Source organism: Chlamydotis macqueenii, chromosome 1 (assembly GCF_036417535.1).
Source record: "Chlamydotis macqueenii isolate bChlMac1 chromosome 1, bChlMac1.mat, whole genome shotgun sequence".
NCBI lineage: Eukaryota > Metazoa > Chordata > Aves > Otidiformes > Otididae > Chlamydotis > Chlamydotis macqueenii.
The window spans coordinates 196876996-196898288 of record NC_141556.1 but is presented as its reverse complement, the minus strand read 5'-3'; the positions used below and the strand labels follow the sequence as shown (position 1 = coordinate 196898288).

Genomic DNA, 21293 nt, shown 5'->3' with positions numbered 1-21293 from the left:
GTAGAATTTGAAACAATGGAACCAGCATTAATCTTAAATGGCAGCAAGACAGCCTCGTAGAATTTCTTTTGTCCAAATTTAGCCATTGTATAGTTAGGCATCTCAAGTAGGTACTGTTTCAGAACAGTTGATCTACACTCACCTTCTGGAAACATCTCTTGCTTCCTGTTTATTGTAGATTGAACGCAAAGTAAACAGCTAAGATCAGGTCAAATTAATACCAGTCCAAACCATTGGAGAACATTTGGGAACAGGTCATTAGAGGATTAAAAATGTAAATAAAAGCTTCACATGTGAAAACTTTATTTTTTAAACCAAGTTTGGAACAAAGATTAGTGATTTTATACTAATCACCATCTCCGTTTGAACATACTGAAGTTGGACCTGGGAAAAAATTGGACCAAAAAGCAGTCATGAGTGGCAAAGGAGTTATGTGCAGTTGGAGCACAGAGAGCGTAGATGGACTTTTTGGAAACAGAGACAGAGTGGGCTTGAAGGCAAGCATTTGGTTTTAAAATAGAGGGGGGTAGATTTGGATTGGATATTAGGAAAAAAAATCTTTTACAATGCAAGTTATAGAACACTGGAACAGGTTGCCCAGAGAGGTGGTGGAGGCCCCATCCCTGGAACTGTTCAAGGCCAGGCTGGATGAGGCTCTGAGCAACCTGATCTAGTCGGGTATGTCCCTGGTCCTTGCAGGGGCTTGGACTAGATGACCTTTGAAGGTCCGTTCCAACCCTAGGAGATTCAATTAATGTATGGTGCCAATATCCAAAATGAAAACAAATGGAAAAGGGAAAGAAGGAAAAAGCAGAAAATAATGAATTCACACTTGTTTGCAGTTAATTTAATGGTCAGGGAAGTGGGGAGAGCAAGCAGGTGGTAGGAAACTTGAGTGCATGAAAGGGTGTATAGCGTTGACTCCAAGCATGCTTATGGAAATGGTAGAATTACGGTGTCGCAAATGTCGGGATGAGAAGTGAAGCACCCTTATAAAGGAATCTTGGGCTTGCTAAGGAATAGTAACTTCTATGTGGAAGCAAACCAAAATTTTTTCACCTAAATACCTTAGTAGCAGCCCAGGATAGACAATAATACACTTATTCAAAGGCTTAAATGAAAGAGCAGAAACAGCAGAGGGAGAAGACAGTTGCGGGAAGGCTGTAGTTGCTGCATTTGACAAGATTTATCACCCTTTTCCTTCTTTGAAGAAGAGAGAACATTGAGCAGAAAGTGGTGCTTTGATAGTCAAGCAGTGGCAGAATAGGTGATCTTTTGTGTATGTGGGTCAGCTGTCATTCTTAACAATCACTGTTAGGTGGGCTTGAGATTTAGAATTAGAGTGAATTACACTTCCCCCCCCCCCCCCGGTATTTCAGCCTTTTGCTGGCTTTGGAAGATGCATTCATATTAAAGGTGTTTAATTCACAGTTTCCCTGAACTGATAAATCTAGGCTGTTTTGGTACCACTCCACACTTCATCTTCGTCCCCACTTCCTTCCAAGAGTACAACTTACTTGTTCTTTTGTTCCTACTGAGAACATCTCTGCTGCAAAATGAACTGCGGGTCAGCAGAAAATCAAAGTGATAAATGTTTAAAAAAAAAAAAAAAAAAAAAAGATGGGAGGGTAATGCAGTGCTTGTAGGGTCCCTGACCTTGTATAGCCTGCAGGTGCGTGAGCACTACTGCTGACACCTGCACAGAGCAGGGGGAAAGGAAGAACCTGCCCTTCCAGCAGGACCTGGCACTTGGTGTGAGGTGATCCTGGAGCTGCAGCTGTAATTGCTCTCAGGCATGCTAAAATGTTTTTATTTAAAGGGAATATGTATATAATTTTTAAAGCTAATTATACTGTCAGAATCGAGAGTCTTTATATATCATCTTAAGTATTTGAAAATTACACGTGAGAGCTGAATTTCCTACATTGCCAGAAGATGGTGCCAGGCTGCTCAAGTACAGAGAAGGAACTCAACAATTTAATTACTCTTTTGCTTTTTAAATTTGAACTAATTTGATACTTCTTTGGAGTTACGAGAACTACAGTTAGACCTTTTTTTTTTTTTTTTCTTCCTGTCCTCTGCCATCAGAGCCTTGGGCATAACTGCAATGTTGTGTATGGGTTTACGTATTAATGTTTTCTGTTGCATACTATCATAACTTCCCTCATCCTCTCCTGGCTATGTTATTTGGTTGACTTCTTTTGGATTCCTGAGCATCCATAAAGCTTTTGGTTCTTTAAGGACTGCTTTAGGATGGAAGTTGCAAGCGATATCAAGGGGAGCAGTAGTGCAAACAAGTCTTTTCTTACTTGAAGATCTGAAACTGGGGTTATCACTGTTTAGATAATAATTTCTAGCATGGCTGATTAAATTCAATGGAATCTATTTTGGAGAAAAGCAATGTCTTAGTGATACCTCATGAAATTATCATGTAGGCTGGTGAAAGATACATTACTTCAATGTTTAGCTAGGGATACAGAACAAAAAAGTTCTGAGTTTCAAGTTCTGTGCTAACTAGATTTTGGGGAAACCTCTTTAGTTTGAGAACTGTTGTTGTTTATCAATCATAGATAAACTTTGACTCAACAATTGGAATCTAAAATTGTCAAACTACTAAATTCAAATATAAAAGTTATTTACACTACAGGGCTCTGATGTGATACCTAGAGAAGTGATTCTGTTTGTGACTTAAAAAGAACATGAAAATTTTTTTGGGGAAAAAAATACTCAACTTGTTCTTGCTTCAAGAGAGTCACTAAGGAGTCTCAGTCAGTCACTTTCTGCTCTTGTTTTGCAGAATGCTTCAGTGGAATTTATTAAAATTGATGCATAAAATTTGTCTTTTGCTGACTATCTAGAAATGAGCAATTTTTAAAGACTTAGTGAAACAAAGCAGATTCCTTTTGGGTGTTAACCCCCAGCAAACAATTGAAAATAAAGTGACAGATGTGCCTGTATATACAAGTTAGAAGGTAGCATCACTGTCATATAGCCTACATGACTGAGGCTTAACTGTGTAGTGGTAATGATTCTTCAGTGCTTTTAAAATAACCTTTTAAAAAGTAGAAATAATTTTTTTCCAAGGCTTATTTAAAAATGTCAAAATCTTCCTTTGCATTAAGGCTGCACGATGTGACTGTTGTAAGTCTCAAGGAACTCTCAAAGAGAAAGTGCAGTGGCGTGGTGAAATGAAGCACTTCTGTGATCAGCACTGTTTGCTCCGTTTCTACTGCCAACAAAATGAACCCAATCTGGCAACCCAAAAAGGACCTGAGAACTTACACTATGGTATGTGCTGCTTTATGGCTGCTAAATCACAATCAAGATGCTTCCTTTAAATGAAAAATTTAAAGCTGCATGAATTATTTATTTGTTGTAATGAACAGTGCTAGAGATTACACTTTTTTATTTTATAGTCAGAGGCATCATTGAGCTGCTTGCTATGTCTTATCTTAGCTATTCGTTTTATTGCTTTTCTAAGAGCCAAAACAGGTAATCTAACAGTCTTGTAATCACTTTTTAAAAAACTAATCTTTTTTTTTAGGTCAAGCATACTTTTAGTGTTGTATCTTCATGGGGACAGAAAATGTTTCCCTCTTTCGTTGTGCTCTGGTTTGTCATTACTTGCTCTGTGGAAGCACTTTTTGAAATGTGTTTTGGTCACAGAGAGCAGATTAATGCCCTAGGAATGAAAAAAATAAATGGAATTAAAAGGAAATAAATGAAATGGAAATTAAATGAGAATGGAATGAAAGTATCTAGATAAGAGGAATACATTGCTTTTTTTTTTTTTCCCCTCTTGGCAGTAAGTACCATATAAATTTGCTGATGGGGACTGAATGCATGTTTATGTGATTTAAATGACAAGTGAGGCAGAGTTCAAATAAATCAACTTTTTAATTAATATAATTACAGCAACACAACTTCTTTCTATGGCCATTTTAATATTTGAACATTTTGGTATTTACTTTTCTGAAAGAAGCTATATTCATATCTGGATGGAGCATTGATTTAGTGTTTGCTTTATGTAAGGCTCAATGCCAGAGTAGTGAGGTGCCTGTGAATGAGAAGTCTTGCATGCAGTTCTTGCCTGCGATACAGTACTAATCAGTGCTGTTAAATTAATGTTATCTTGATTATAGATGTTGTCTTGAGTTGCTTAGTGAAATGTGCTTTGATTCTGAAAAAGGGGAAAAAAAATTAAAAATATTTTCTTACGTTTTTGTTTTTAGATCAGGGCTGTCAAACTCCCCGAACAAAAATAACAGTAAGTGCATATATTTAACCTATCTGTAACATAATTAGATATATTTAAAATGTGAGATCCTAGTGGCTTAAAAGGATGCTATTAAAAGACCAAAGAATTAGTGTCTTGAAATGGTGCAAAGCTAAATTGATGGAGTTTTTAGTCTTTTTCATATCAGTAGTTTAAATTAATTTTTTGTGTTTATATTTTGTCTTTTCAATGTCTTTAGAGAAACCAAATCATCAGGCGTGTGTTTTACATCTGTAGTGCATGAAAGTGTTGCTTTAAAGTTAATCCACAAACTATGTGTATCTTACTCACATTTAGACTGATTAGGTGTATTTATTGAGTATAGAAAGGGAAGATAATTTCACTGATCAGGTAGAACATTAAGATTCTATCTGAGCATTAGAAGGCTGAAAGGAAAGCTTCAGATCTTAAATTATAATTCTTAAGAGCAGGATAATTGGTGCTCAAGATCTGATTGACTGCTGTAGGTTACAGAGTGGGGAAGCATTATGTTTTGTAGGATCATTGTCTCTGGGATGGTGGGGATCACGAGTGGAGCAGCAGACTTCATTTTGAGTTTCAGTTTTTGTCAGCTTGTCAAAAGTATTATTAATAATAATTTTGTTGTTGTTGTTAGCTTAGTGTATTTGAAACTTAGTTTTGCTTTGATTTGTTTGTCTCATGGAAGATCTCAGAAGTGTCTGTTTTTCCATGGAAAAATTTACTCACCTCTTTAATGCAAATAGGGATCTCTAATGTAAATCTTTTATTTAAGTGGAAGTATTTGATGGCATTATAAAATATATTAATTAAAACCACAGAAAATAAGGTTACTTAGGTAACTAGAGACATCAGAGAAGCCAAACCATCAGCTTAAAAACATCTAGTGTTTTATGTTTAGTAGCTTTCAATGACGTTAATTCAGTTCATAAATTTTTAAAGATCATAGAAAAGCTATTCGTGATACAGTGGGGTGTTTTTATATTTTAGAAAGAGTATGCCTGTTAAAGGCTACTCCTGTACTTATGACTTGGCTTTTTCCATATTTAAAAGCATATGTGGGGCTAGTCTTACTGCATGTGACCAAATAAAAGTGACAGTCTGTTTCTTAAATCAGGTTCTGAAACAGGTGCTAGGGGACAAAAACCATGTCTGGAACAAGAGGTTTTTTACTTGTTGACTGTAAGCATGCAGTTTGAGTGTTGTGGGATGTTCCCAGGTATTTGCTATTTGTTGTCACTATTGTAGAGCCAGCAGGGGGAGCTCGAGGTTCATACTTCAGGTATAAAAAGTTTATTTAAAGATAGTAGTTTATTTAGCAATAGGGTTTTTTTTTTAAAAAAAAAAAAGTTATCTTTTTTTTTATAGCATAGTTCAAGGTTAGACTTTGAGCCAAAAGTGTTATGCTACTTGTAGTGAATTCTTTTTACAGCTACAATTATTTTATAAAATAGCTTAAATTGAACTTTCATTTAAAAAAGAATGCAAAAAAAAAAGGTTATCTGAAGAATATCTTAAATTAAAAAAAAAAAAGGAAAGAAAAGGTCAGAAATTGTTAATCAAAGTGCTAGACGTGACTGAGCAAAATACAACTATGCCACATTCCTGGCAGTGGCATCTCGTTACTAGAAATGTAGAATAACTTGCAATTAAAGAATAATAGTTGGTGCTTTGTGTTGCTGTGAGCTTCCTCTTCGGTATCTCATATATGAAAAGCATCAACTGATACATTAAATCAAGAACTCTGTGTTGAAATCATTTTGGTGTAACAGCATGTTCTCTTTTATTTGCTTGTCTCTAGGGCTCAGCACCACCACCTTCTCCAACACCTAACAGAGAAATGAAGAACAAGGCAGTTCTTTGCAAGCCTTTGACAATGACGAAAGCCACATACTGTAAACCTCACATGCAGACAAAATCTTGTCAGACAGGTAACTCTTGAACTATACTGGAACTACTCATTTCTTCATTGCAGATTTTTTTAACTGTTACTGTCTTGGAACATATTGCAAATATTGTGATTTTTTTTCCCCTAAACTGCAGGTGTAAAATATATTTAAGTACCTGGCAGTGTTTGCCTTTTTCTTTTTTCTTTTAATAGAAGATGATTGGAAAAAAGAGTATGTCCCAGTGCCTGTTCCTGTACCTGTCTATGTTCCAGTGCCTATGAACATGTACAGTCAAAATGTTCCTGTTCCTACAACGGTCCCTATTCCTGTAAGTAAGACTTCAACTTCATTTTTAAATTGGCATCCATTCACATGCATGTGTGCAACCACTTTTTATTGTTGGCTGTTCTCAGTTTGGTCTGTTTAAAGGACTGCAGGATGCTGCAGCACTGTTTGTTGAAAAAGCATTAGAAATCTAACAGTGGCACTTTGTTCTTTAGGACAATTTGTTCTTTAGGACGTATCTGCCTGCTTTCAGTGTGCTGCTGAACTTTTTAGGAACGATTTTGAGTGATACTTTTGAGTTTGCTGAATAAGCATTAAATAGCAAGATTTGTTCTGATAATGGAAAAACTGAAAGATTGTGTTGAGGAGGGCTGGCAGAGTGGGAAAAACAGAAGGAAGAAAAGCAAAAAAAGCCAGCAAAAGAAAAACACTCAAGTTAAATTTCTTATCACTTACATATCAAATCCAAATCCATCCAAATAATTGAAAAAAAATCCCTGAATTCCTAGAAGTCCATGTTTTACAAGCAAGCTACTAAAACAGGATGCTGATTTGTCCAAACTGTTAGTCTGAAGTTAGTCAGACAGGTTTGAAGCTCCAAAGTCCCTTCTGTTCTTACTTTGATCCACTATGTTTTGTCATATTTTTTCTGTATTCTTTCCTGCTTTTCCTTCTGCTCGCAATCGTTTATATTCAGTTTTTTAACATGTCAGCATTTTTTTGTTCACTCACACTGAAGTGAGATGTTTTGAACCTGTATTAACTCTGTCTTTTAGAAGAGGGGTGTAGAGTTTGTTTCTGCTGTTGATGCTTTATTGCAGCATTTTTTCTTTTCTAATTATCTCTTCCTCCCTGTCTGCACAGGTGCCAGTTCCAGTCTTCTTGCCCACTACTCTGGATAGCAGTGAGAAAATTCTTGCAGCAATAGATGAGTTGAAGGGAAAAGTGCCCTCAAGTCCTCTGGAAACTGAGCTACTGAACTTGTCAGGGATGGTACCTGAACATGATGGAAAAGCTGAATCTTCTGATGTGACCAGTGAGTTTCCTGCTGAGTTTTTGGCTCATTGGAGTGCTGAGGTGTATGTGTGGGTGTGCATGAATCAAGAGAAGGCTAGGTGTTTTGTTTTTGTTTTCATTTTAGGGAAAGACTCTTTGAGTACAACAGTTCTATTATTGAGTTCCTATATTAAATGGAAATCTTGATTATTTAAGTATTTTTAAATATAATTTTAGCACCTTTGAAATAGAGAAAACTTTCTGAAGTCTGTTGCGTGACCTTGGTGTGCTGTACCAGACCTTTGTCTTTAAAAACACAGGCTTTGCTTGTGCCAGCTCCCTGGCTGATGGCAAGCAGTCATCAAGGATTGCAAGCACATGTTTTCTTCTCAGCGTAACTCCGACCAAGGCAAAACCAATCCGTTCTTCCTCCCAGAAAAACTAAAGTCAAAAGTTTAGGGGAAAGTGATCTCCATATCTGTGTCTTACAGATGTGAACACAACTTTCTCTGAGCAAGGGATATGACAGGGGACTGATCTCTTTCTAGTAACATGTTACTAGGCACATTTTATATTCGGTGTTGGGAAGTGAGGACTGTTAAAACTAAGAGAAACATATGTTATAAAAGTGGAACTGTGGTCAACAAAACCAGGTGACCTAATGATGCCTTCACTCTTGATTGATCCTAACCTGCAAGTATTCTCTCTTTGAAGACAGCAATGCATCAAGCTGATAGATAATTGGGGTTGTGGTGCTGAAATGGCTCGTCATCCCACCAGCTCACCTAAAAGGAGAGAACTGTCTGGGATAACTTTACAGCTGAAGATAAAAAAATCCTGCATATCCTGTAATGATATTTTCGCAGTGCACATACCTCTTTGCCTCTGTTTCCTGGCTCTGCCTGCCAAAATCCTCAAGTCTCTTCTGTATCTTCCCCGGAGAATTTGCCTTCTCTTCCAAAAACTAGATTTTAAGGTTTTTCCATGGCTCAGGTGAAAATTTGAGGGTTTTTTTTCAAGCTCTTTCAACAGATGTCTCAAAGGACATGATAAATGATATGAAGTTATACTTTAGGCCTGGTATATAGGAGGCCAATGGCGCTGCAGTCCCAGGAGAGTTATTGTTTTCCTAACTGCTGCCATTCCCTTATTAAAGCTGGACATTTCTGGTAGTGCTGCAAGGTTGTCTTGCAGTTCCTTGCGCTCTTTTGCAAAGTACAGCTAGCTGAATGAGTAGATATATGGGATCAGAGCTTACTCATTTGCAGAGAACTGAATTTGGAGAAATCTCTCTTTGCCAGAAAGAGAGGAAAGAGGTCAAGCTATTATTTCTCTCAGCCTGCCTTCCTTGTTTGCTTTTGTAGGATCTCTTTCACAGATTTGAAAGTCTGTTCCGTTGTGGGCAGAATCATGTCTCTCCTGGTTTTATGTAGTGGGGGCAGCTGCAGTGGCAGCTTCTGTGAGAAGCTGTTAGAAGTTTCCCCTTTGTCTGGTGGACTTGGCCAGGTCTAGGAGAGACCCGCTGCTGGCCACAATTGGCAACAGTGATAACGCTTCTGTGATAAGGTATTTAAGAAGGGGAAAATAATGAAGAAAAAAAAAAAAGAAAAAGATGCGAAGAAGCAGAAATGGAGGCAGAGAGGGGGAGGCGTGAGCCTTGTGGGCTTCGCGGCCCTCACCCTCTGGCCTTCCACCAGGTGGCCGACTGGGCCCAACTCGGCCCGGCCTGGCTGCAAGAAGTGGAGAGGAGATGAGATGTGAAGAGATCCTGAGAGGCATCTGCCTGAGCCGGCTATGAAGAATTTCTTGTGAGAGGAACGGCTGCAGATGCCAAGGTCAGTGAAGAAGGAGGGGGAGGAGTAATGCGGCTCCTGGCCAAGATTCCCCTGCAGCCTGTGGTGCAGCCCATGGTGGAGCAGGTTGTCCCCCTGCAGCCCATGGAGGTCCACGGAGGGGCAGAGATCCACCTGCAGCCCATGGAGGACCCCATGCCGGGGCAGGTGGATGCCTGAAGGAGGTTGTGGCCCATGGAGGGCCCGTGCTGGGGCAGTTGGTTCCAGAGGGACTGCACCCTGTGGAAAAATTGACCCACGCTGGAGCATTTAATGAAGGACTGTAGTCCATGGGAGGGACCCCACACTGGAGCAGGGGAGGAATGTGAGGAGTTCTTCCCCTGAGGAGCAAGCAGCAGCAGAAAACAACAAGTGATGAACTGACCGCAACCCCCATTCCCTCTTCCCTCCTGTGCCACTCAGGGGGGTGGGAAGGAGGTGGAGATAATTTGAAATGAAGTTAAGCCTGGGAAGAGGGAGGGGTGGGGGGAAGTTGGTTTTTTTTTTCTTTCTCATTATCCTACTTTGGTTTTATTAATAATAAAAAATAAATAGTTTTCCCCAGGTTGAGTCTGTTTTGCTCATAATGGTAACTTGAATGTGATCTCTCTGTGTCCTTACCTCAGACCTCAAGCTTTGTTATATTTTCTCTTCTCCATTCTCTTGGAGGGTGGGGAGAGTGAGTGAAAAACTGTGTAGCTTGGTCCTGAGCTGGGCTAAACTATGACAATGTAGAAAAATACATAGTTATGTTTGTCAAGTGTGTTTAAGCTTGGTTAATGTGATTCCCTATATTTTATTTTCTCTACATGTGCTTTGCTGACTCATTTTAATGAAGGACAGATGGGCTATTAAGTATCTTTTCTGTTTGAAGGAAATCAGTTTGGAGAAGTAAATCTGAGATCCCAAGAACAGCACCAGCTAGGATGGTGATGAACAGAACAAGCAGCTTCAAGACAACTCAGCTTCTAATATTCTAAATAATGTGCCCTGTTTTGACTAATCCATGTGTATGTTTCAATAATGAGGTTTTCCTTTTTTTTTTTTTTTTTTTTTTTTAACAGGTATGATAGCTGAGTCAAATCTACTAAACTCAGAAACAGAGACACGGACAAGCTTGCCTGATGTTCCATATGAACCAGACCTTGATATTGAAATAGACTTTCCAAGAGGTATTTCTTCTGTTATTTTAATAAATACGGTGAAATGGACATTGTGGGCAATCATTGTATTTTGTTTCATCATCCTTTCAGAGGAGCATTATTTGACTGCAAGATCCACTTGCCTAACTGTTAGGTAAAACTTTGCCGTGTCTTTGCAAGACCAGGGACTTCTGAATTAGTTCCTCCATCTTTCTAAATATGGTATTTGAAACAGTGCAAAGAAGAGCAGGAAGTAACCTTTCACAAAAGAAGTTGGTTGCATCAGTTGGTTTTGGGCATGGATTTACAAAAGGTACTTAGGAGGCTTAAAGACTCAAATGGCATGTGTCATGGAAAACAGTACTGAATGCATTCTTCAGTCAGCAGGTGTTTCCATGGGAAATGGTGGTTTAGAGCAGAAATGACAAAACAGTGAATTTCCGACTCAAATTTGTTAGAAAATTTGCAAGCTGATATGCTGCACATCACTTGATCACCTTTTAGTATCTTGTTAATGTCCATACCTATATTTGAAAAAGGTATGGACAGGAAAATCACAACTTTGAGACCTTTGGTAGAAATTGTAATACATAAATCTACAGAATGCAGGCAACAGTGTTCGTTTACTTACACTGTGTCCTAATCAATCCAAGATCCACAAAAACTCCTGGCTGTAGTTAGTATCTCCCTTGACATAACTTCTCTTGGACATGTAACTCATACCTCCCCTGGCTAGCCTCTGTGTCTGATGTTGAAAGTCTCCTTTTGCCTTGTGCCGTAGATATCCGCACTAGACGCTCAGACTCGGGGTCTCAGTTTGCTGTGTGTCTGATTTAAAGATCAAATGTAGAGGTTAGTCTAATCTTAGTCTTAGGAAGCTTATTAGTCAGATGCATACTAGATTTTTAACCCTCTTTGTAAGAGAGGCTTGGTACACAAGGAAGAAAAATTCATGGAAGAAAAAAATAGAGTGGAACAGTAAATAATAGCAGTTTGTAATAGATATTGATTACACTGAAGTGCTTCTGAGATGAGATTCTTTGTGCTAGCAGGAGAAGAACTGGTGCAAAGACTGCCTAGGCAGGAAAAATTGTGTAAGAGTCCACAGTAAGAAATGCTACCTTAGTGACCTGAGATAGTGCTTGAAAATGCTGAGCATTGTATCCTTTATAATTTATTTAGAAATAAACATTTTGATAGCTTTGCCTTACTTTCAAATAAGAACAGGTTTATTTCATAGAATCATAAAACAGTTTGGGTTGGAAGGGACCTTCAAAGGTCCTCTAGTCCAACCCCCCTGCAATGAGCAGGGACATCTCCAACCAGATCAGGCTGCTCAGAGCCCCATCCAACCTGGCCTTGAGTGTTTCCAGGGATGGGGCATCCACCACCTCTCTGGGCAACCTGTTCCAGTGCTTCACCACCCTTACCACAAAAAATGTGTTCTTTATATCTAGCCTGACCAAAATCCAGTCTTTGGTATTGTTTATATGTGTGCTTTTGCACACCCCATATGTTAATGCACACTGATACAGTTCATTTTTTTTTTTAAACCAGTATTATTTAAAAGATGTTTAGAAATAAGTTTTGGTTAATATATTTTCAGCAACTGAGGAGCTTGATACAGAAAATGAATTTTTATTACCTCCTGTTTTTGGGGAAGAATATGAGGAACAGCCAAGGCCTCGGTCTAAAAAGAAGGTAATTTTGTCATGCTATTAAAAAAATCAAAAAGCACACAATTTCAGTGGGCAAAAATATGCCAAGTTTTTGGAGGGGTTTTTTTTTTTCGGTTCTCGTAGAGCTCTAAAACATGTCTATTCATACCTAATATTCTGTCTTCATGATGCAAATTGCTATATTTCGAATAATAAAATAATTTCAGTCCTATGTCTGTTGCAGTTAATTGTTGGATTTAATAGGAATGTGATTTCTAAATTCTGATCCCATTTTTGCTTCACATTGGTAGAAATGTGAATGTAATGTGCTAGTGTGTATATACTTACTGTACTTTCGGTAGTGCTTTTCTACCTTCTACTTTTAACAAAGCTCTCTCGGTTTAATTTTATAGTAAAATGGAAGGATGTTGGCATTGCTGTGGCTTATAATGGGAGCTATAGCATCTCCTGTGTAAAATAGTTAAAAAAAAATTACTTGCTTGTAATTTTCCCAGGTTTTATTTTCAGTCAAAAATCTTTATTTAGACATTGCAAATAAATTAGCCATATTCTTTTCTTTACAAGGAAACTAACAGGAAATAGTTTTTGGTGCCTTGCGCAGCTGGAACGGTTCTGTTGTGATAGCAGCCGTAGATACTGCAGCTTTAAAAAACCAGTCAGCTTCTAATAAAACTGTCTAAGAATAAATGTATCTTTCTAGTTTTAAATTTGGAGTCTAAACTGTTGGTATTATCTGATGGACGTTTTCCACATATCTTCTGCTGGACGTGCTTTAATTTGGGACCAATGCTGGCTTTTCCATCAGTGAGTTCAGTTGAGCCTAAAAGTTGATCTTCTGACATCATTTGTAGCATCTTTACCTTCCTGTGCATTAACACAATGAAATTCTATGAATACATTGAATTATTTGGTGCATCATGTGTTTGTTCTTAATTACGGTATAATCAATAGAGCAACTCTGTTATCAAAAATTATTCTGTTTGTGGTAGGAAGCAGTTTGAGAAACTAATTAGAAATGCTTGTCAGCTCAAGTAAATACTGTCCTTAGAAGTATGTTCAACACAGGAACTGCATACTGAATGAAGCATGTGTTTCTTTACGCTGAACCTTCAGTTTGTAATTTGGCCTGCAGTTTGCTTATTCTGCCCAGCTTCTGTTTTATTGCCCGCAGCGGTGTTAACAACTGTGTTTCAATGGCAGGGGGTGAAGAGGAAAGCGGTGTCAGAATACCAGTCTCACGATGACAGCTCTGAAAACTCAGAGTGTAGTTTTCCATTTAAATACGCATATGGTGTAAACGCGTGGAAGCACTGGGTAAAGTCTCGGCACTTAGATGAAGAGCTTCCAGAAGTAGAGGAACTGAAATCAAGTAAGTATTTCAAAAAATCTGGCAGCCAGATTTTTATTTGGTAGGGAGAACTGCTGTACCCATCTGATTTTCAGCTGGAATTCTTAATAGAAGTTTTCACATGTCCCTGATGTTCCCACAATGACTGGGATTATTTTACCAGAGTTGCCAAATTACTTTTTTTTTTTTTTTTTTTTTTTTTAAATAGTGATTTTCCTTACTTGATTCAAAAGCCACTTCTCATGCAACCCAGGACAGCACCTTCCTGGCTCTTCTGACTTCTTGTGACCCCTTTTTTTTTTTTTTTTTTAATCCTCCTCTTTCCTTGTATTTCTTGTATTTTCACTTGCCTTGGAGTTCACACCTTTTCTGGACTACTTCTCAATTGCAAGGGAGGGACATCCTACTTCTTGTCATGGAAAGGATCTTCATCTGAGGCTGCCATTACCTGGCTGTGGAACTCTGACACAAGGTGGCCTTCCCTCCCGTAGAGCCTTGCAGCTCTTTCTGCAGTGCTCTTCTGTGTGTACATCTGTGCTAGAGGGAAGAAGGGGGATTGCTGCTACTCCTACTGTTCTTCAGCTCCAGTGTGCATCTTAGCCCTGTTGTGTTGTGCTGTGGGATGTGTGAAAACTGCCGTTTCCTCTGAAGGTCTCCCTCTACGTCACTGTCTTCACTTCAGCATCTTGGGCCACTTCTATGTCATCGTCAGCTGTGCATGACAGTACATTCATCAGTGGGTGATACTGCGTTTCGTTAATTAGACTTTACTTTGGTAGCCTTGTTCATTTCAATACAGACCTAACATTTGAACTACCTAGTACATTTAGACTCATTCACTGGTTAGTGGAGAGGACATCAAGCCAGTTTCCTGCTTTACAGTCCAAAAATACCCCATCCCACCCTCACTGTGTAATAGTTCTGTGGTATAATGTTGCAATTTTTTCTCTATTTTACAGCAAAGTCTGTGAAATTAAAGGAAGATCTCTTATCACATACTTCAGCTGAGTTAAACTATGGATTGACACATTTTGTCAATGAGATTCGAAGGCCAAATGGAGAGAGCTATGCACCTGACAGCATCTATTATCTGTGTCTTGGAATTCAGGAGGTTAGTAGAGGCTGTACAGATGGGGAGTGAAGCTGCTGATTTGACTGTTACTCATTTCAGTAGAAGAATGGAGATAATGTGGATTTATTGGCTAGGAGCTATTCTTAATATAATGGCTATGATCTGGAACACAAAAGAGGCTGCTGTGTAAATCGCACTGTAGAAAGCTGTCTCTATAGAAAATGAATTTGCAGACCTATCCTGAAAACTCAAATGTAAACTGGTGTATTGTAATCATTTTAAACTTCTTGCTGGGTTAAAGCAAGGAATTTGCAGTCTACAATGACATAGGTTTTCCAAATGCTCTGCTTCATTTTGTTTGCTGAAGATGGCTTAATATAAAAATTGAATGAAATAAGGTGTGATCTGTAAATGTTTTACTAATTCAATTACTTGGAATATACTGGAAATGACCTATTTGAAGTGTCTTTTGGGGAGAGTCCAATTTACTGAATGTTACAGACTAAGGGCAATCAGGCTTTTTTGTAGAGTGCAGGAAACCTGCTATATTGACTCTTACTGTAGCACAGGTTTTGTTCTAATCTAGAATTGTAAATATTGTGTGTGTCTCTTTTCTGTAGTATTTATACGGAAGTAATCGAAATGACAACATATTTATTGATCCCATCTACCAGACGTTTGAACAGGAATTGAATAAAATCCTTAGAAGTTGGCAACCAAGCATACTTCCAGATGGTAATTTTCTTTTCGGTCCTGTATGTTTTTATCTCTTAGTAGTTCTATATTACTAAGCACATAGATATATACAAACATTTTATGCATTGCAATAGTAATTGATTAAAAATCCTAAACATCTCATCTAAGAGTTAAGACTGTACCTGTTCTTACTGTATTGTTTTGTGATAATCCATGCTACAAAAGTTAATTTTGCCGCTGCCTGTTAATCTTAAACTGACTATCCATTTTTAGGAGAGATACTTAGAAGAAGCAGCTGCTCTTTGACCTGTACTTTTTACCTGAGCTTAATTTCTTTTTTGCTCTTTTTTTTTCCCAGATGGGAAGCAGGCAGGCAGGCACTGGGCTATGCAAGCTATGTATTTTAGTCTTTCTCAGCTGGACTGGGAGGATTCTCTGTTATGGGCCTTCTGCTCAAGAGGATTGTCAGTTCATGGAGAAAAGAGCAATTTTCCCCAGCAGATTGATGTTGGTGCTGAACTGCAGAATCTGTTGTTCCTCAGTCTCTCTTAGTCCTCTCTTGAGTAAGGGCTTTCCTTACCACCTGCTTTCCTCTCTCTCCTTAATACTGACATTTTTCTGTGTAGCTCAGGAGAGCCTCTGTATGGTCCAGGAGTGCTTTCCAAGTGAGATATCCATTAGTAATAAGAAAAAAGAAGGTATAGCTGTTTGGAGGCCCTGCCTGAGCAGAATAAAATTAACTCAAAAATACGCTTTTTATGAAGGGATTAAGATTAGCCCCTTGAACTTCTTTTTTTTTTTATGTAATAACATGAGGGAGCCACATGTAAGCAATGCTGTTGAAGTAATTAAACAGAAATGTGTTCGCTGTGAAATTGTCTATACTGGCATTTCCTATTGACCATCTCTTCCTGAAACTAAGTGTCCATTTCTTTAAGATGTGGTTTTAGAGATGTGGACATACAAATAAATATGCTTATTAGAGGCTTCTGTCATGAGCATTTTGTTAAATTTTATAGTAAACAGAAACTTGATTCTTTTACACCTGGACTATGGGCTAATCCATTGCATTTTCTCTAATGTTCTTTTTTGAAGGATCAATATTCTCTCGAGTTGAAGAAGATTACCTTTGGAGGATTAAACAGCTAGGATCACATTCACCAATTGCTCTTCTGAATACTCTATTCTACTTTAACACTAAGTATTTTGGCCTGAAAACAGTGGAGCAGCACCTAAGACTTTCTTTTGGCACTGTTTTTAGACAGTGGAAAAAAAATCCTCTAACAATGGAAAGCAAAGCTTGTCTTCGATATCAAGTGTCTTCCCTGTGCAGAGCTGATAGTGAAGGTACTATCGCAGTTCTAAAATAAGTATTGCAGGAGCATCCACATTGCGCTCCTATAAGGGACATCTGGGCACCTTGCCAGTAGCCAGAGGTCTGCCTTTGCATAAAGTTTATCAGCTCTTGGCTCCCAGATCTTTAATCAGAGTGTGTGGTCCATGGAGGCTACAGGGTCTCTGTGTTAAATAATCCCTCTGAGCCTGCTGGTCTCCATGGTAAATGCTGTGACTTTTTTGGGCCTGTGGGTTGCATTTCCAGTTTGCAGATACGCATGGTTGTGGTGACCACATTGCGGTACTTGGTGGGCTGCCCACTCTGGAATGTTTACTGAAAAATGTAAAATAACTGCAAGTTATGTCTTAGATGCTGTTGATTTTCTTCTTAAAGATAAAATTACTGCTGGAAAAAGGAAACATGAAGATGATGAACCAGTATTTGAACAAATTGAAAACACGTCTGATCCAGCTAGATGCCCTGTGAAAATGTATGAGTGTTATCTGTCTAAAAGGTAAGTATGATATGGGGTAATACAGAAGTGGTCTAGAGTAGACCAGGTACAAAAGAGAAATGTTTTGATGCAACATATAATATGCTAAAGCAAAGGGAATGGATTGAGATCTTCTGAAAAATACGTGAAAGCACTGAAATCTCCAGTTCTGTATCTGGACAAGAAGTGCAGAAAGTGGGAGCAGCAGTGTTAATTGCCAAGGACTCCATCTGGGAATTACAGTATGATTCAATTTTCTTACTGGGAAGCACCAAGTGTCTCTGCAGAGAATTACCAGCAAGGCGTCTGGTAGGTTTTGCTACCGAGGATTTTATGGGTCCCTATCTCTTCAGTAAGAACTGGATTGAGACAGTGGGTTTGCTTCATGTTAAGTTACCAGGAATTTGAAACATAGATGCTTTTGAGAGACCTAGTTTGAAAACGGGTTTAACATATTTTGTAGTAGAAAAAAATTACTACTGATAGTAACCTAGCATTTAGAAATAGCTTGTTTCCTTCCAATCTGCACAGAAATTAATGCATGAAAAAGAAAAGCCTAGGCAACTCTTAAAAAAAAAAAAAAACAAACTCAGAAACCAGCGATTTAGCTGCTAAGTGTTTTGGAAGTGTTTGAAAACAGAATTTCATGCGAAATACTTTTCTTTAATTGGAACAGCCATTCAAGCTTCTGATTTTAATGGAGATTTATCACGTTGTATGTACAACACAATAAATAAAATGAAGCATGAGACCCAACATGTGTTAGGAAACAGTATCTTATTCTTAAAAGTGAAGAAAGAGCCTACACACAATGTAGGCAGAAGAGCAAGTATGTGATCTTATAGAAACATGTGTAGAGTAGCTTGTGGTCTGTTAATGCAAGCACCTGTTTTTCATAAACTTAGTTAATTCTGATTGTTGTGGGGCTAGGGATGTTGCCTTCGCACTATCAACTGTTGTGGTTTGGAGAGGGTGCATCGTTAAAAGTTGAAGCTGGATTTTTGAACTGAGTTACACACCCAGTAGCAGGAAGAGAACCAATAATTTCTTTTTCTTTAGAAACATCTCAACTTTGGGGAAAAGAACGCACTTAAACCCATTTGGAGCATCGTTTATGGCATAGTTTCAAGTCATGTTGTCTTACAGATATTGGTCAGCATTGCTGACTAGAGCAGCAAACTGCTTCTCCTGGTTCCACTTCTAATAATATATACCTCATGTCTTTGATGAAATAATTGTAATAAAATATTTAACACTTTGAAAGCTATTATAAAATTTAAGGTAATGTTGTGGTTTGAGGTAATACTGTAAAACTATTGTAAAATTTAAGGTAATGCCAGCTCTTTGAAATATACTTGGCCATCAGTGGACAGTTGCAGCTGAAATTTCAGGATCCGCTCATTCACAGCTATGAGCATTGTGTCATTTTTTGTTCCTATAAAAATACAGGCTTGTCAAAAAAGTAGGAAGGGGATTAAAATATTTAAATTATTAGAATATTTTGAACTATCATATTTTGGCTTCATATCTGACTCTTAGTCTGACTTTGTGAGAGCAGAACAAGCCAACATTCACCTCAGCAAGTGAAGAGCAACACCTGAAACTTTATCAGCTAGTTTGGGAAGACAAGCTGGTAAAAATTCTTATTTTTACCAAACAAACATGAAATACGGTTGACCTCTGAAGTTTACTGAAGGGAGTATGAGTGAGCACTTGTACATACAAAATTGCAAATTATTTTCTGAGACTTACCTAAACAGATAAAATGCTAGAATTTTCTTGAGGGGTCTTCTGTAGTGGCTTAGAAGATATGTCTGAGCTGGATCAAGCATCTATGCAAACTCCAAAGAATTAAACTCAAGAATTAAAGGATTTTAAGACTTACCGTGACCAACCCTTTAAGTAAAGTAGTAGTAGGAGGAATTTTAGCTTGTTACATTTCTGTGCATCCCTCAGAACTACCGTTCTTGACTTTCAGTGGAACCCCAGGCTCCGTATTCAGAGACAGCTGCATCAGCCAGTGATGCAAGCAATTACTGATGCCAGTGTTGGGCCTCTTTGCAAATCTGTTGATCAGGCATTCCTAGACCAATAGAAGGTACTTTCTGGTTTAGTAGGTCCTGGAGCTGCACATTTTTGAAAGCTGGAAGAGTCTGTGGTCAGCCATATGCTTCCTCAGTCCCAGGCTTTTGACTGCTCTGAGGATGCAGAACTGGCTGAGCTTGGGCCAGGCCCAACACGGCCCCTTCTAAGAACAAGAGCAGCCGTTAGTCTTCTTTTTGTAATTTGCCTAAGTACAGCTAGTATTTTGTTTACAGACACGTACTGTTTTCTCCCGTGAGACTGTTTTTCTGACTCCTCCTGTTTTCCCCCCTTGTAGCCCACAGAATCTGAATCAGAGGACGGACATGTTCTATCTGCAACCAGAGTGCTCTGTCTCCACGGAGAGTCCCATCTGGTACACTGCCACTTCACTGGACCGCAACACATTGGAAAATATGCTCGTACGGGTTCTTTTAGTAAAAGACATTTATGATAAAGACAATTATGAACTGGATGAAGAAATAGACTAAAATAAACTTCCAAAAACAGTCAAGAAAACAAACAGCATTAGATATAGTCATGCTGCTAGACCTTTACTATGGAAAACATTTCAAGTTTACCCTTTGTTTTATGAGTTTTGTAGCAGTGTGTACCCTCACCTGGGTATTACCATGTAAATAGTCTGTGAGTGAAAGTTTCCATTATTCTGCGTAGTGGTTTTAGGATACATAACAAACACATTTCAGATTCTTTTTTTTTATTATTATTTATTTGATTAGGTATGTTTGTAACTTTTTACACTGCAAAATATGAATGAGAATGTGCCATGTGTATTTTTTTCCCTTGTAGTAAGAGACATCCATATTGCACAACTTTGCTGTTGGAAGCTCCCTTGAAAGGAGGCTCTTTTAATGGGTTCTTAAACCGGATGGTTGTGTATGGGTAGCACTACTAAAGTTTAGAACTTGCTGTGTCTTTCAGAATTTTTAAATAAATTGTAAACTAATAGGTTTTTTACTTTTTAGTTACTGAAGCCTTATAAGGTTATGTAGAGAGATGCCCTCTTATGTACCAAAAATAGACAAAAGAGAATGCTGTCAATATTGGTGTACTGTAATGTGAATCTATTATGGTGAAAACATTTTTCTGTTGCCCTTATTAAAACCTTAGTGTCCTTTCCTTATTTGTGACTCTCTCTCAATTGCCCCTACAAATAAAATATATATATATGTATATAAAAATAAATGGATATAAGCTTAAAGCATGTGGTCATCAAGACATGTATTTTGTAAAAAAAATAAAACAAAAAAAACCCTCAAAAAATGAAAGGAAAAAGAAAAGAGAAATGTCTGATGACAACACTATAATTCTTTTCCATCTTTACTTTTCTGACTATAAATGCTAGTACCTCATATTACTGCAAATCTGTCCTTTGTAGCCTTAGCAAGAGGGATTTTAATACTGTATTACTTAGTCATATGGTATGCTAAATTTAAAACTTTTGTTTCTCCTTGCATTGCTGTATTTAAATACAGTCAATACTTGACGATGGATGGGAAGATTCTTGTAACTAATGCCTCCATTCAAAAGCCATATGAGACCTGAAGTTGCAGAAAGTTGAAAGATTATTTTTTTGAAGAAAAGTCCTTTCATTTGTTCTAGATCATTTCATTGTGTTTACTTTGCATAAGGAGCCTGATTTTCAGGTAGACGTTCAGCTGCCTAAGTTTTGTTACTTGCTCTTGTTTAACTGATGTGAGCAATATGTGGTTCATGCAATGGTTTTGCTATTGTACCGAAAAAAATGTAGTAGAGTATTCTACTATAAAGTAGTCATAAGCTTGGCTCTCCTAAATGACACTAAGCATCTGTTGAGAGAAGTCATCTACTAAAGGGGAAACTTTGTGTATATATTACCACCTTAGGATTTATTTCTTGCAAGAGCTGCGTGGCTTTTTAATTTTCCTTCACCTAAAAGAATGCACATAGAGACGCATCTTTCTATAGAAAGAAATAAAACTTCAGTTGCTATGTTTTGTTAAGCAAGTTTATTTAAATTTCTGCTATTCTTGTGTGTCTATATTAATTTTAGATATGCCACTATTTCAGAAGTAGATGGAGATGTACATGTTTAATTTTTCATTTTTTCTGGTGGCTCTACCCTTCCTGTGAAATCAAGAAATTATGTGCAGCAAGTCAATAGATCACTAACGGCTTCAATGCTCTT

General features: G+C 38.0%; 1 protein-coding gene across 1 annotated transcript in view; it reads left to right on the top strand.

Moving 5' to 3' along the window:
* Window positions 1-20249, top strand: part of ZMYM2 (zinc finger MYM-type containing 2) — a 94327-nt gene extending 74078 nt beyond the window's left edge. Inside the window, exons 13-25 of the mRNA XM_086739536.1 lie at window positions 3123-3288; window positions 4233-4267; window positions 6057-6186; window positions 6357-6472; window positions 7294-7465; window positions 10322-10429; window positions 12006-12100; window positions 13279-13447; window positions 14386-14537; window positions 15119-15233; window positions 16290-16541; window positions 16924-17044; window positions 19404-20249. Of these exons, the coding sequence (XP_086595662.1) occupies window positions 3123-3288; window positions 4233-4267; window positions 6057-6186; window positions 6357-6472; window positions 7294-7465; window positions 10322-10429; window positions 12006-12100; window positions 13279-13447; window positions 14386-14537; window positions 15119-15233; window positions 16290-16541; window positions 16924-17044; window positions 19404-19596 (1824 nt within the window). The 3' untranslated portion in view covers window positions 19597-20249. The remainder of the gene's footprint in view (window positions 1-3122; window positions 3289-4232; window positions 4268-6056; window positions 6187-6356; window positions 6473-7293; window positions 7466-10321; window positions 10430-12005; window positions 12101-13278; window positions 13448-14385; window positions 14538-15118; window positions 15234-16289; window positions 16542-16923; window positions 17045-19403) is intronic.
* Window positions 20250-21293: the final 1044 nt, after the last annotated feature.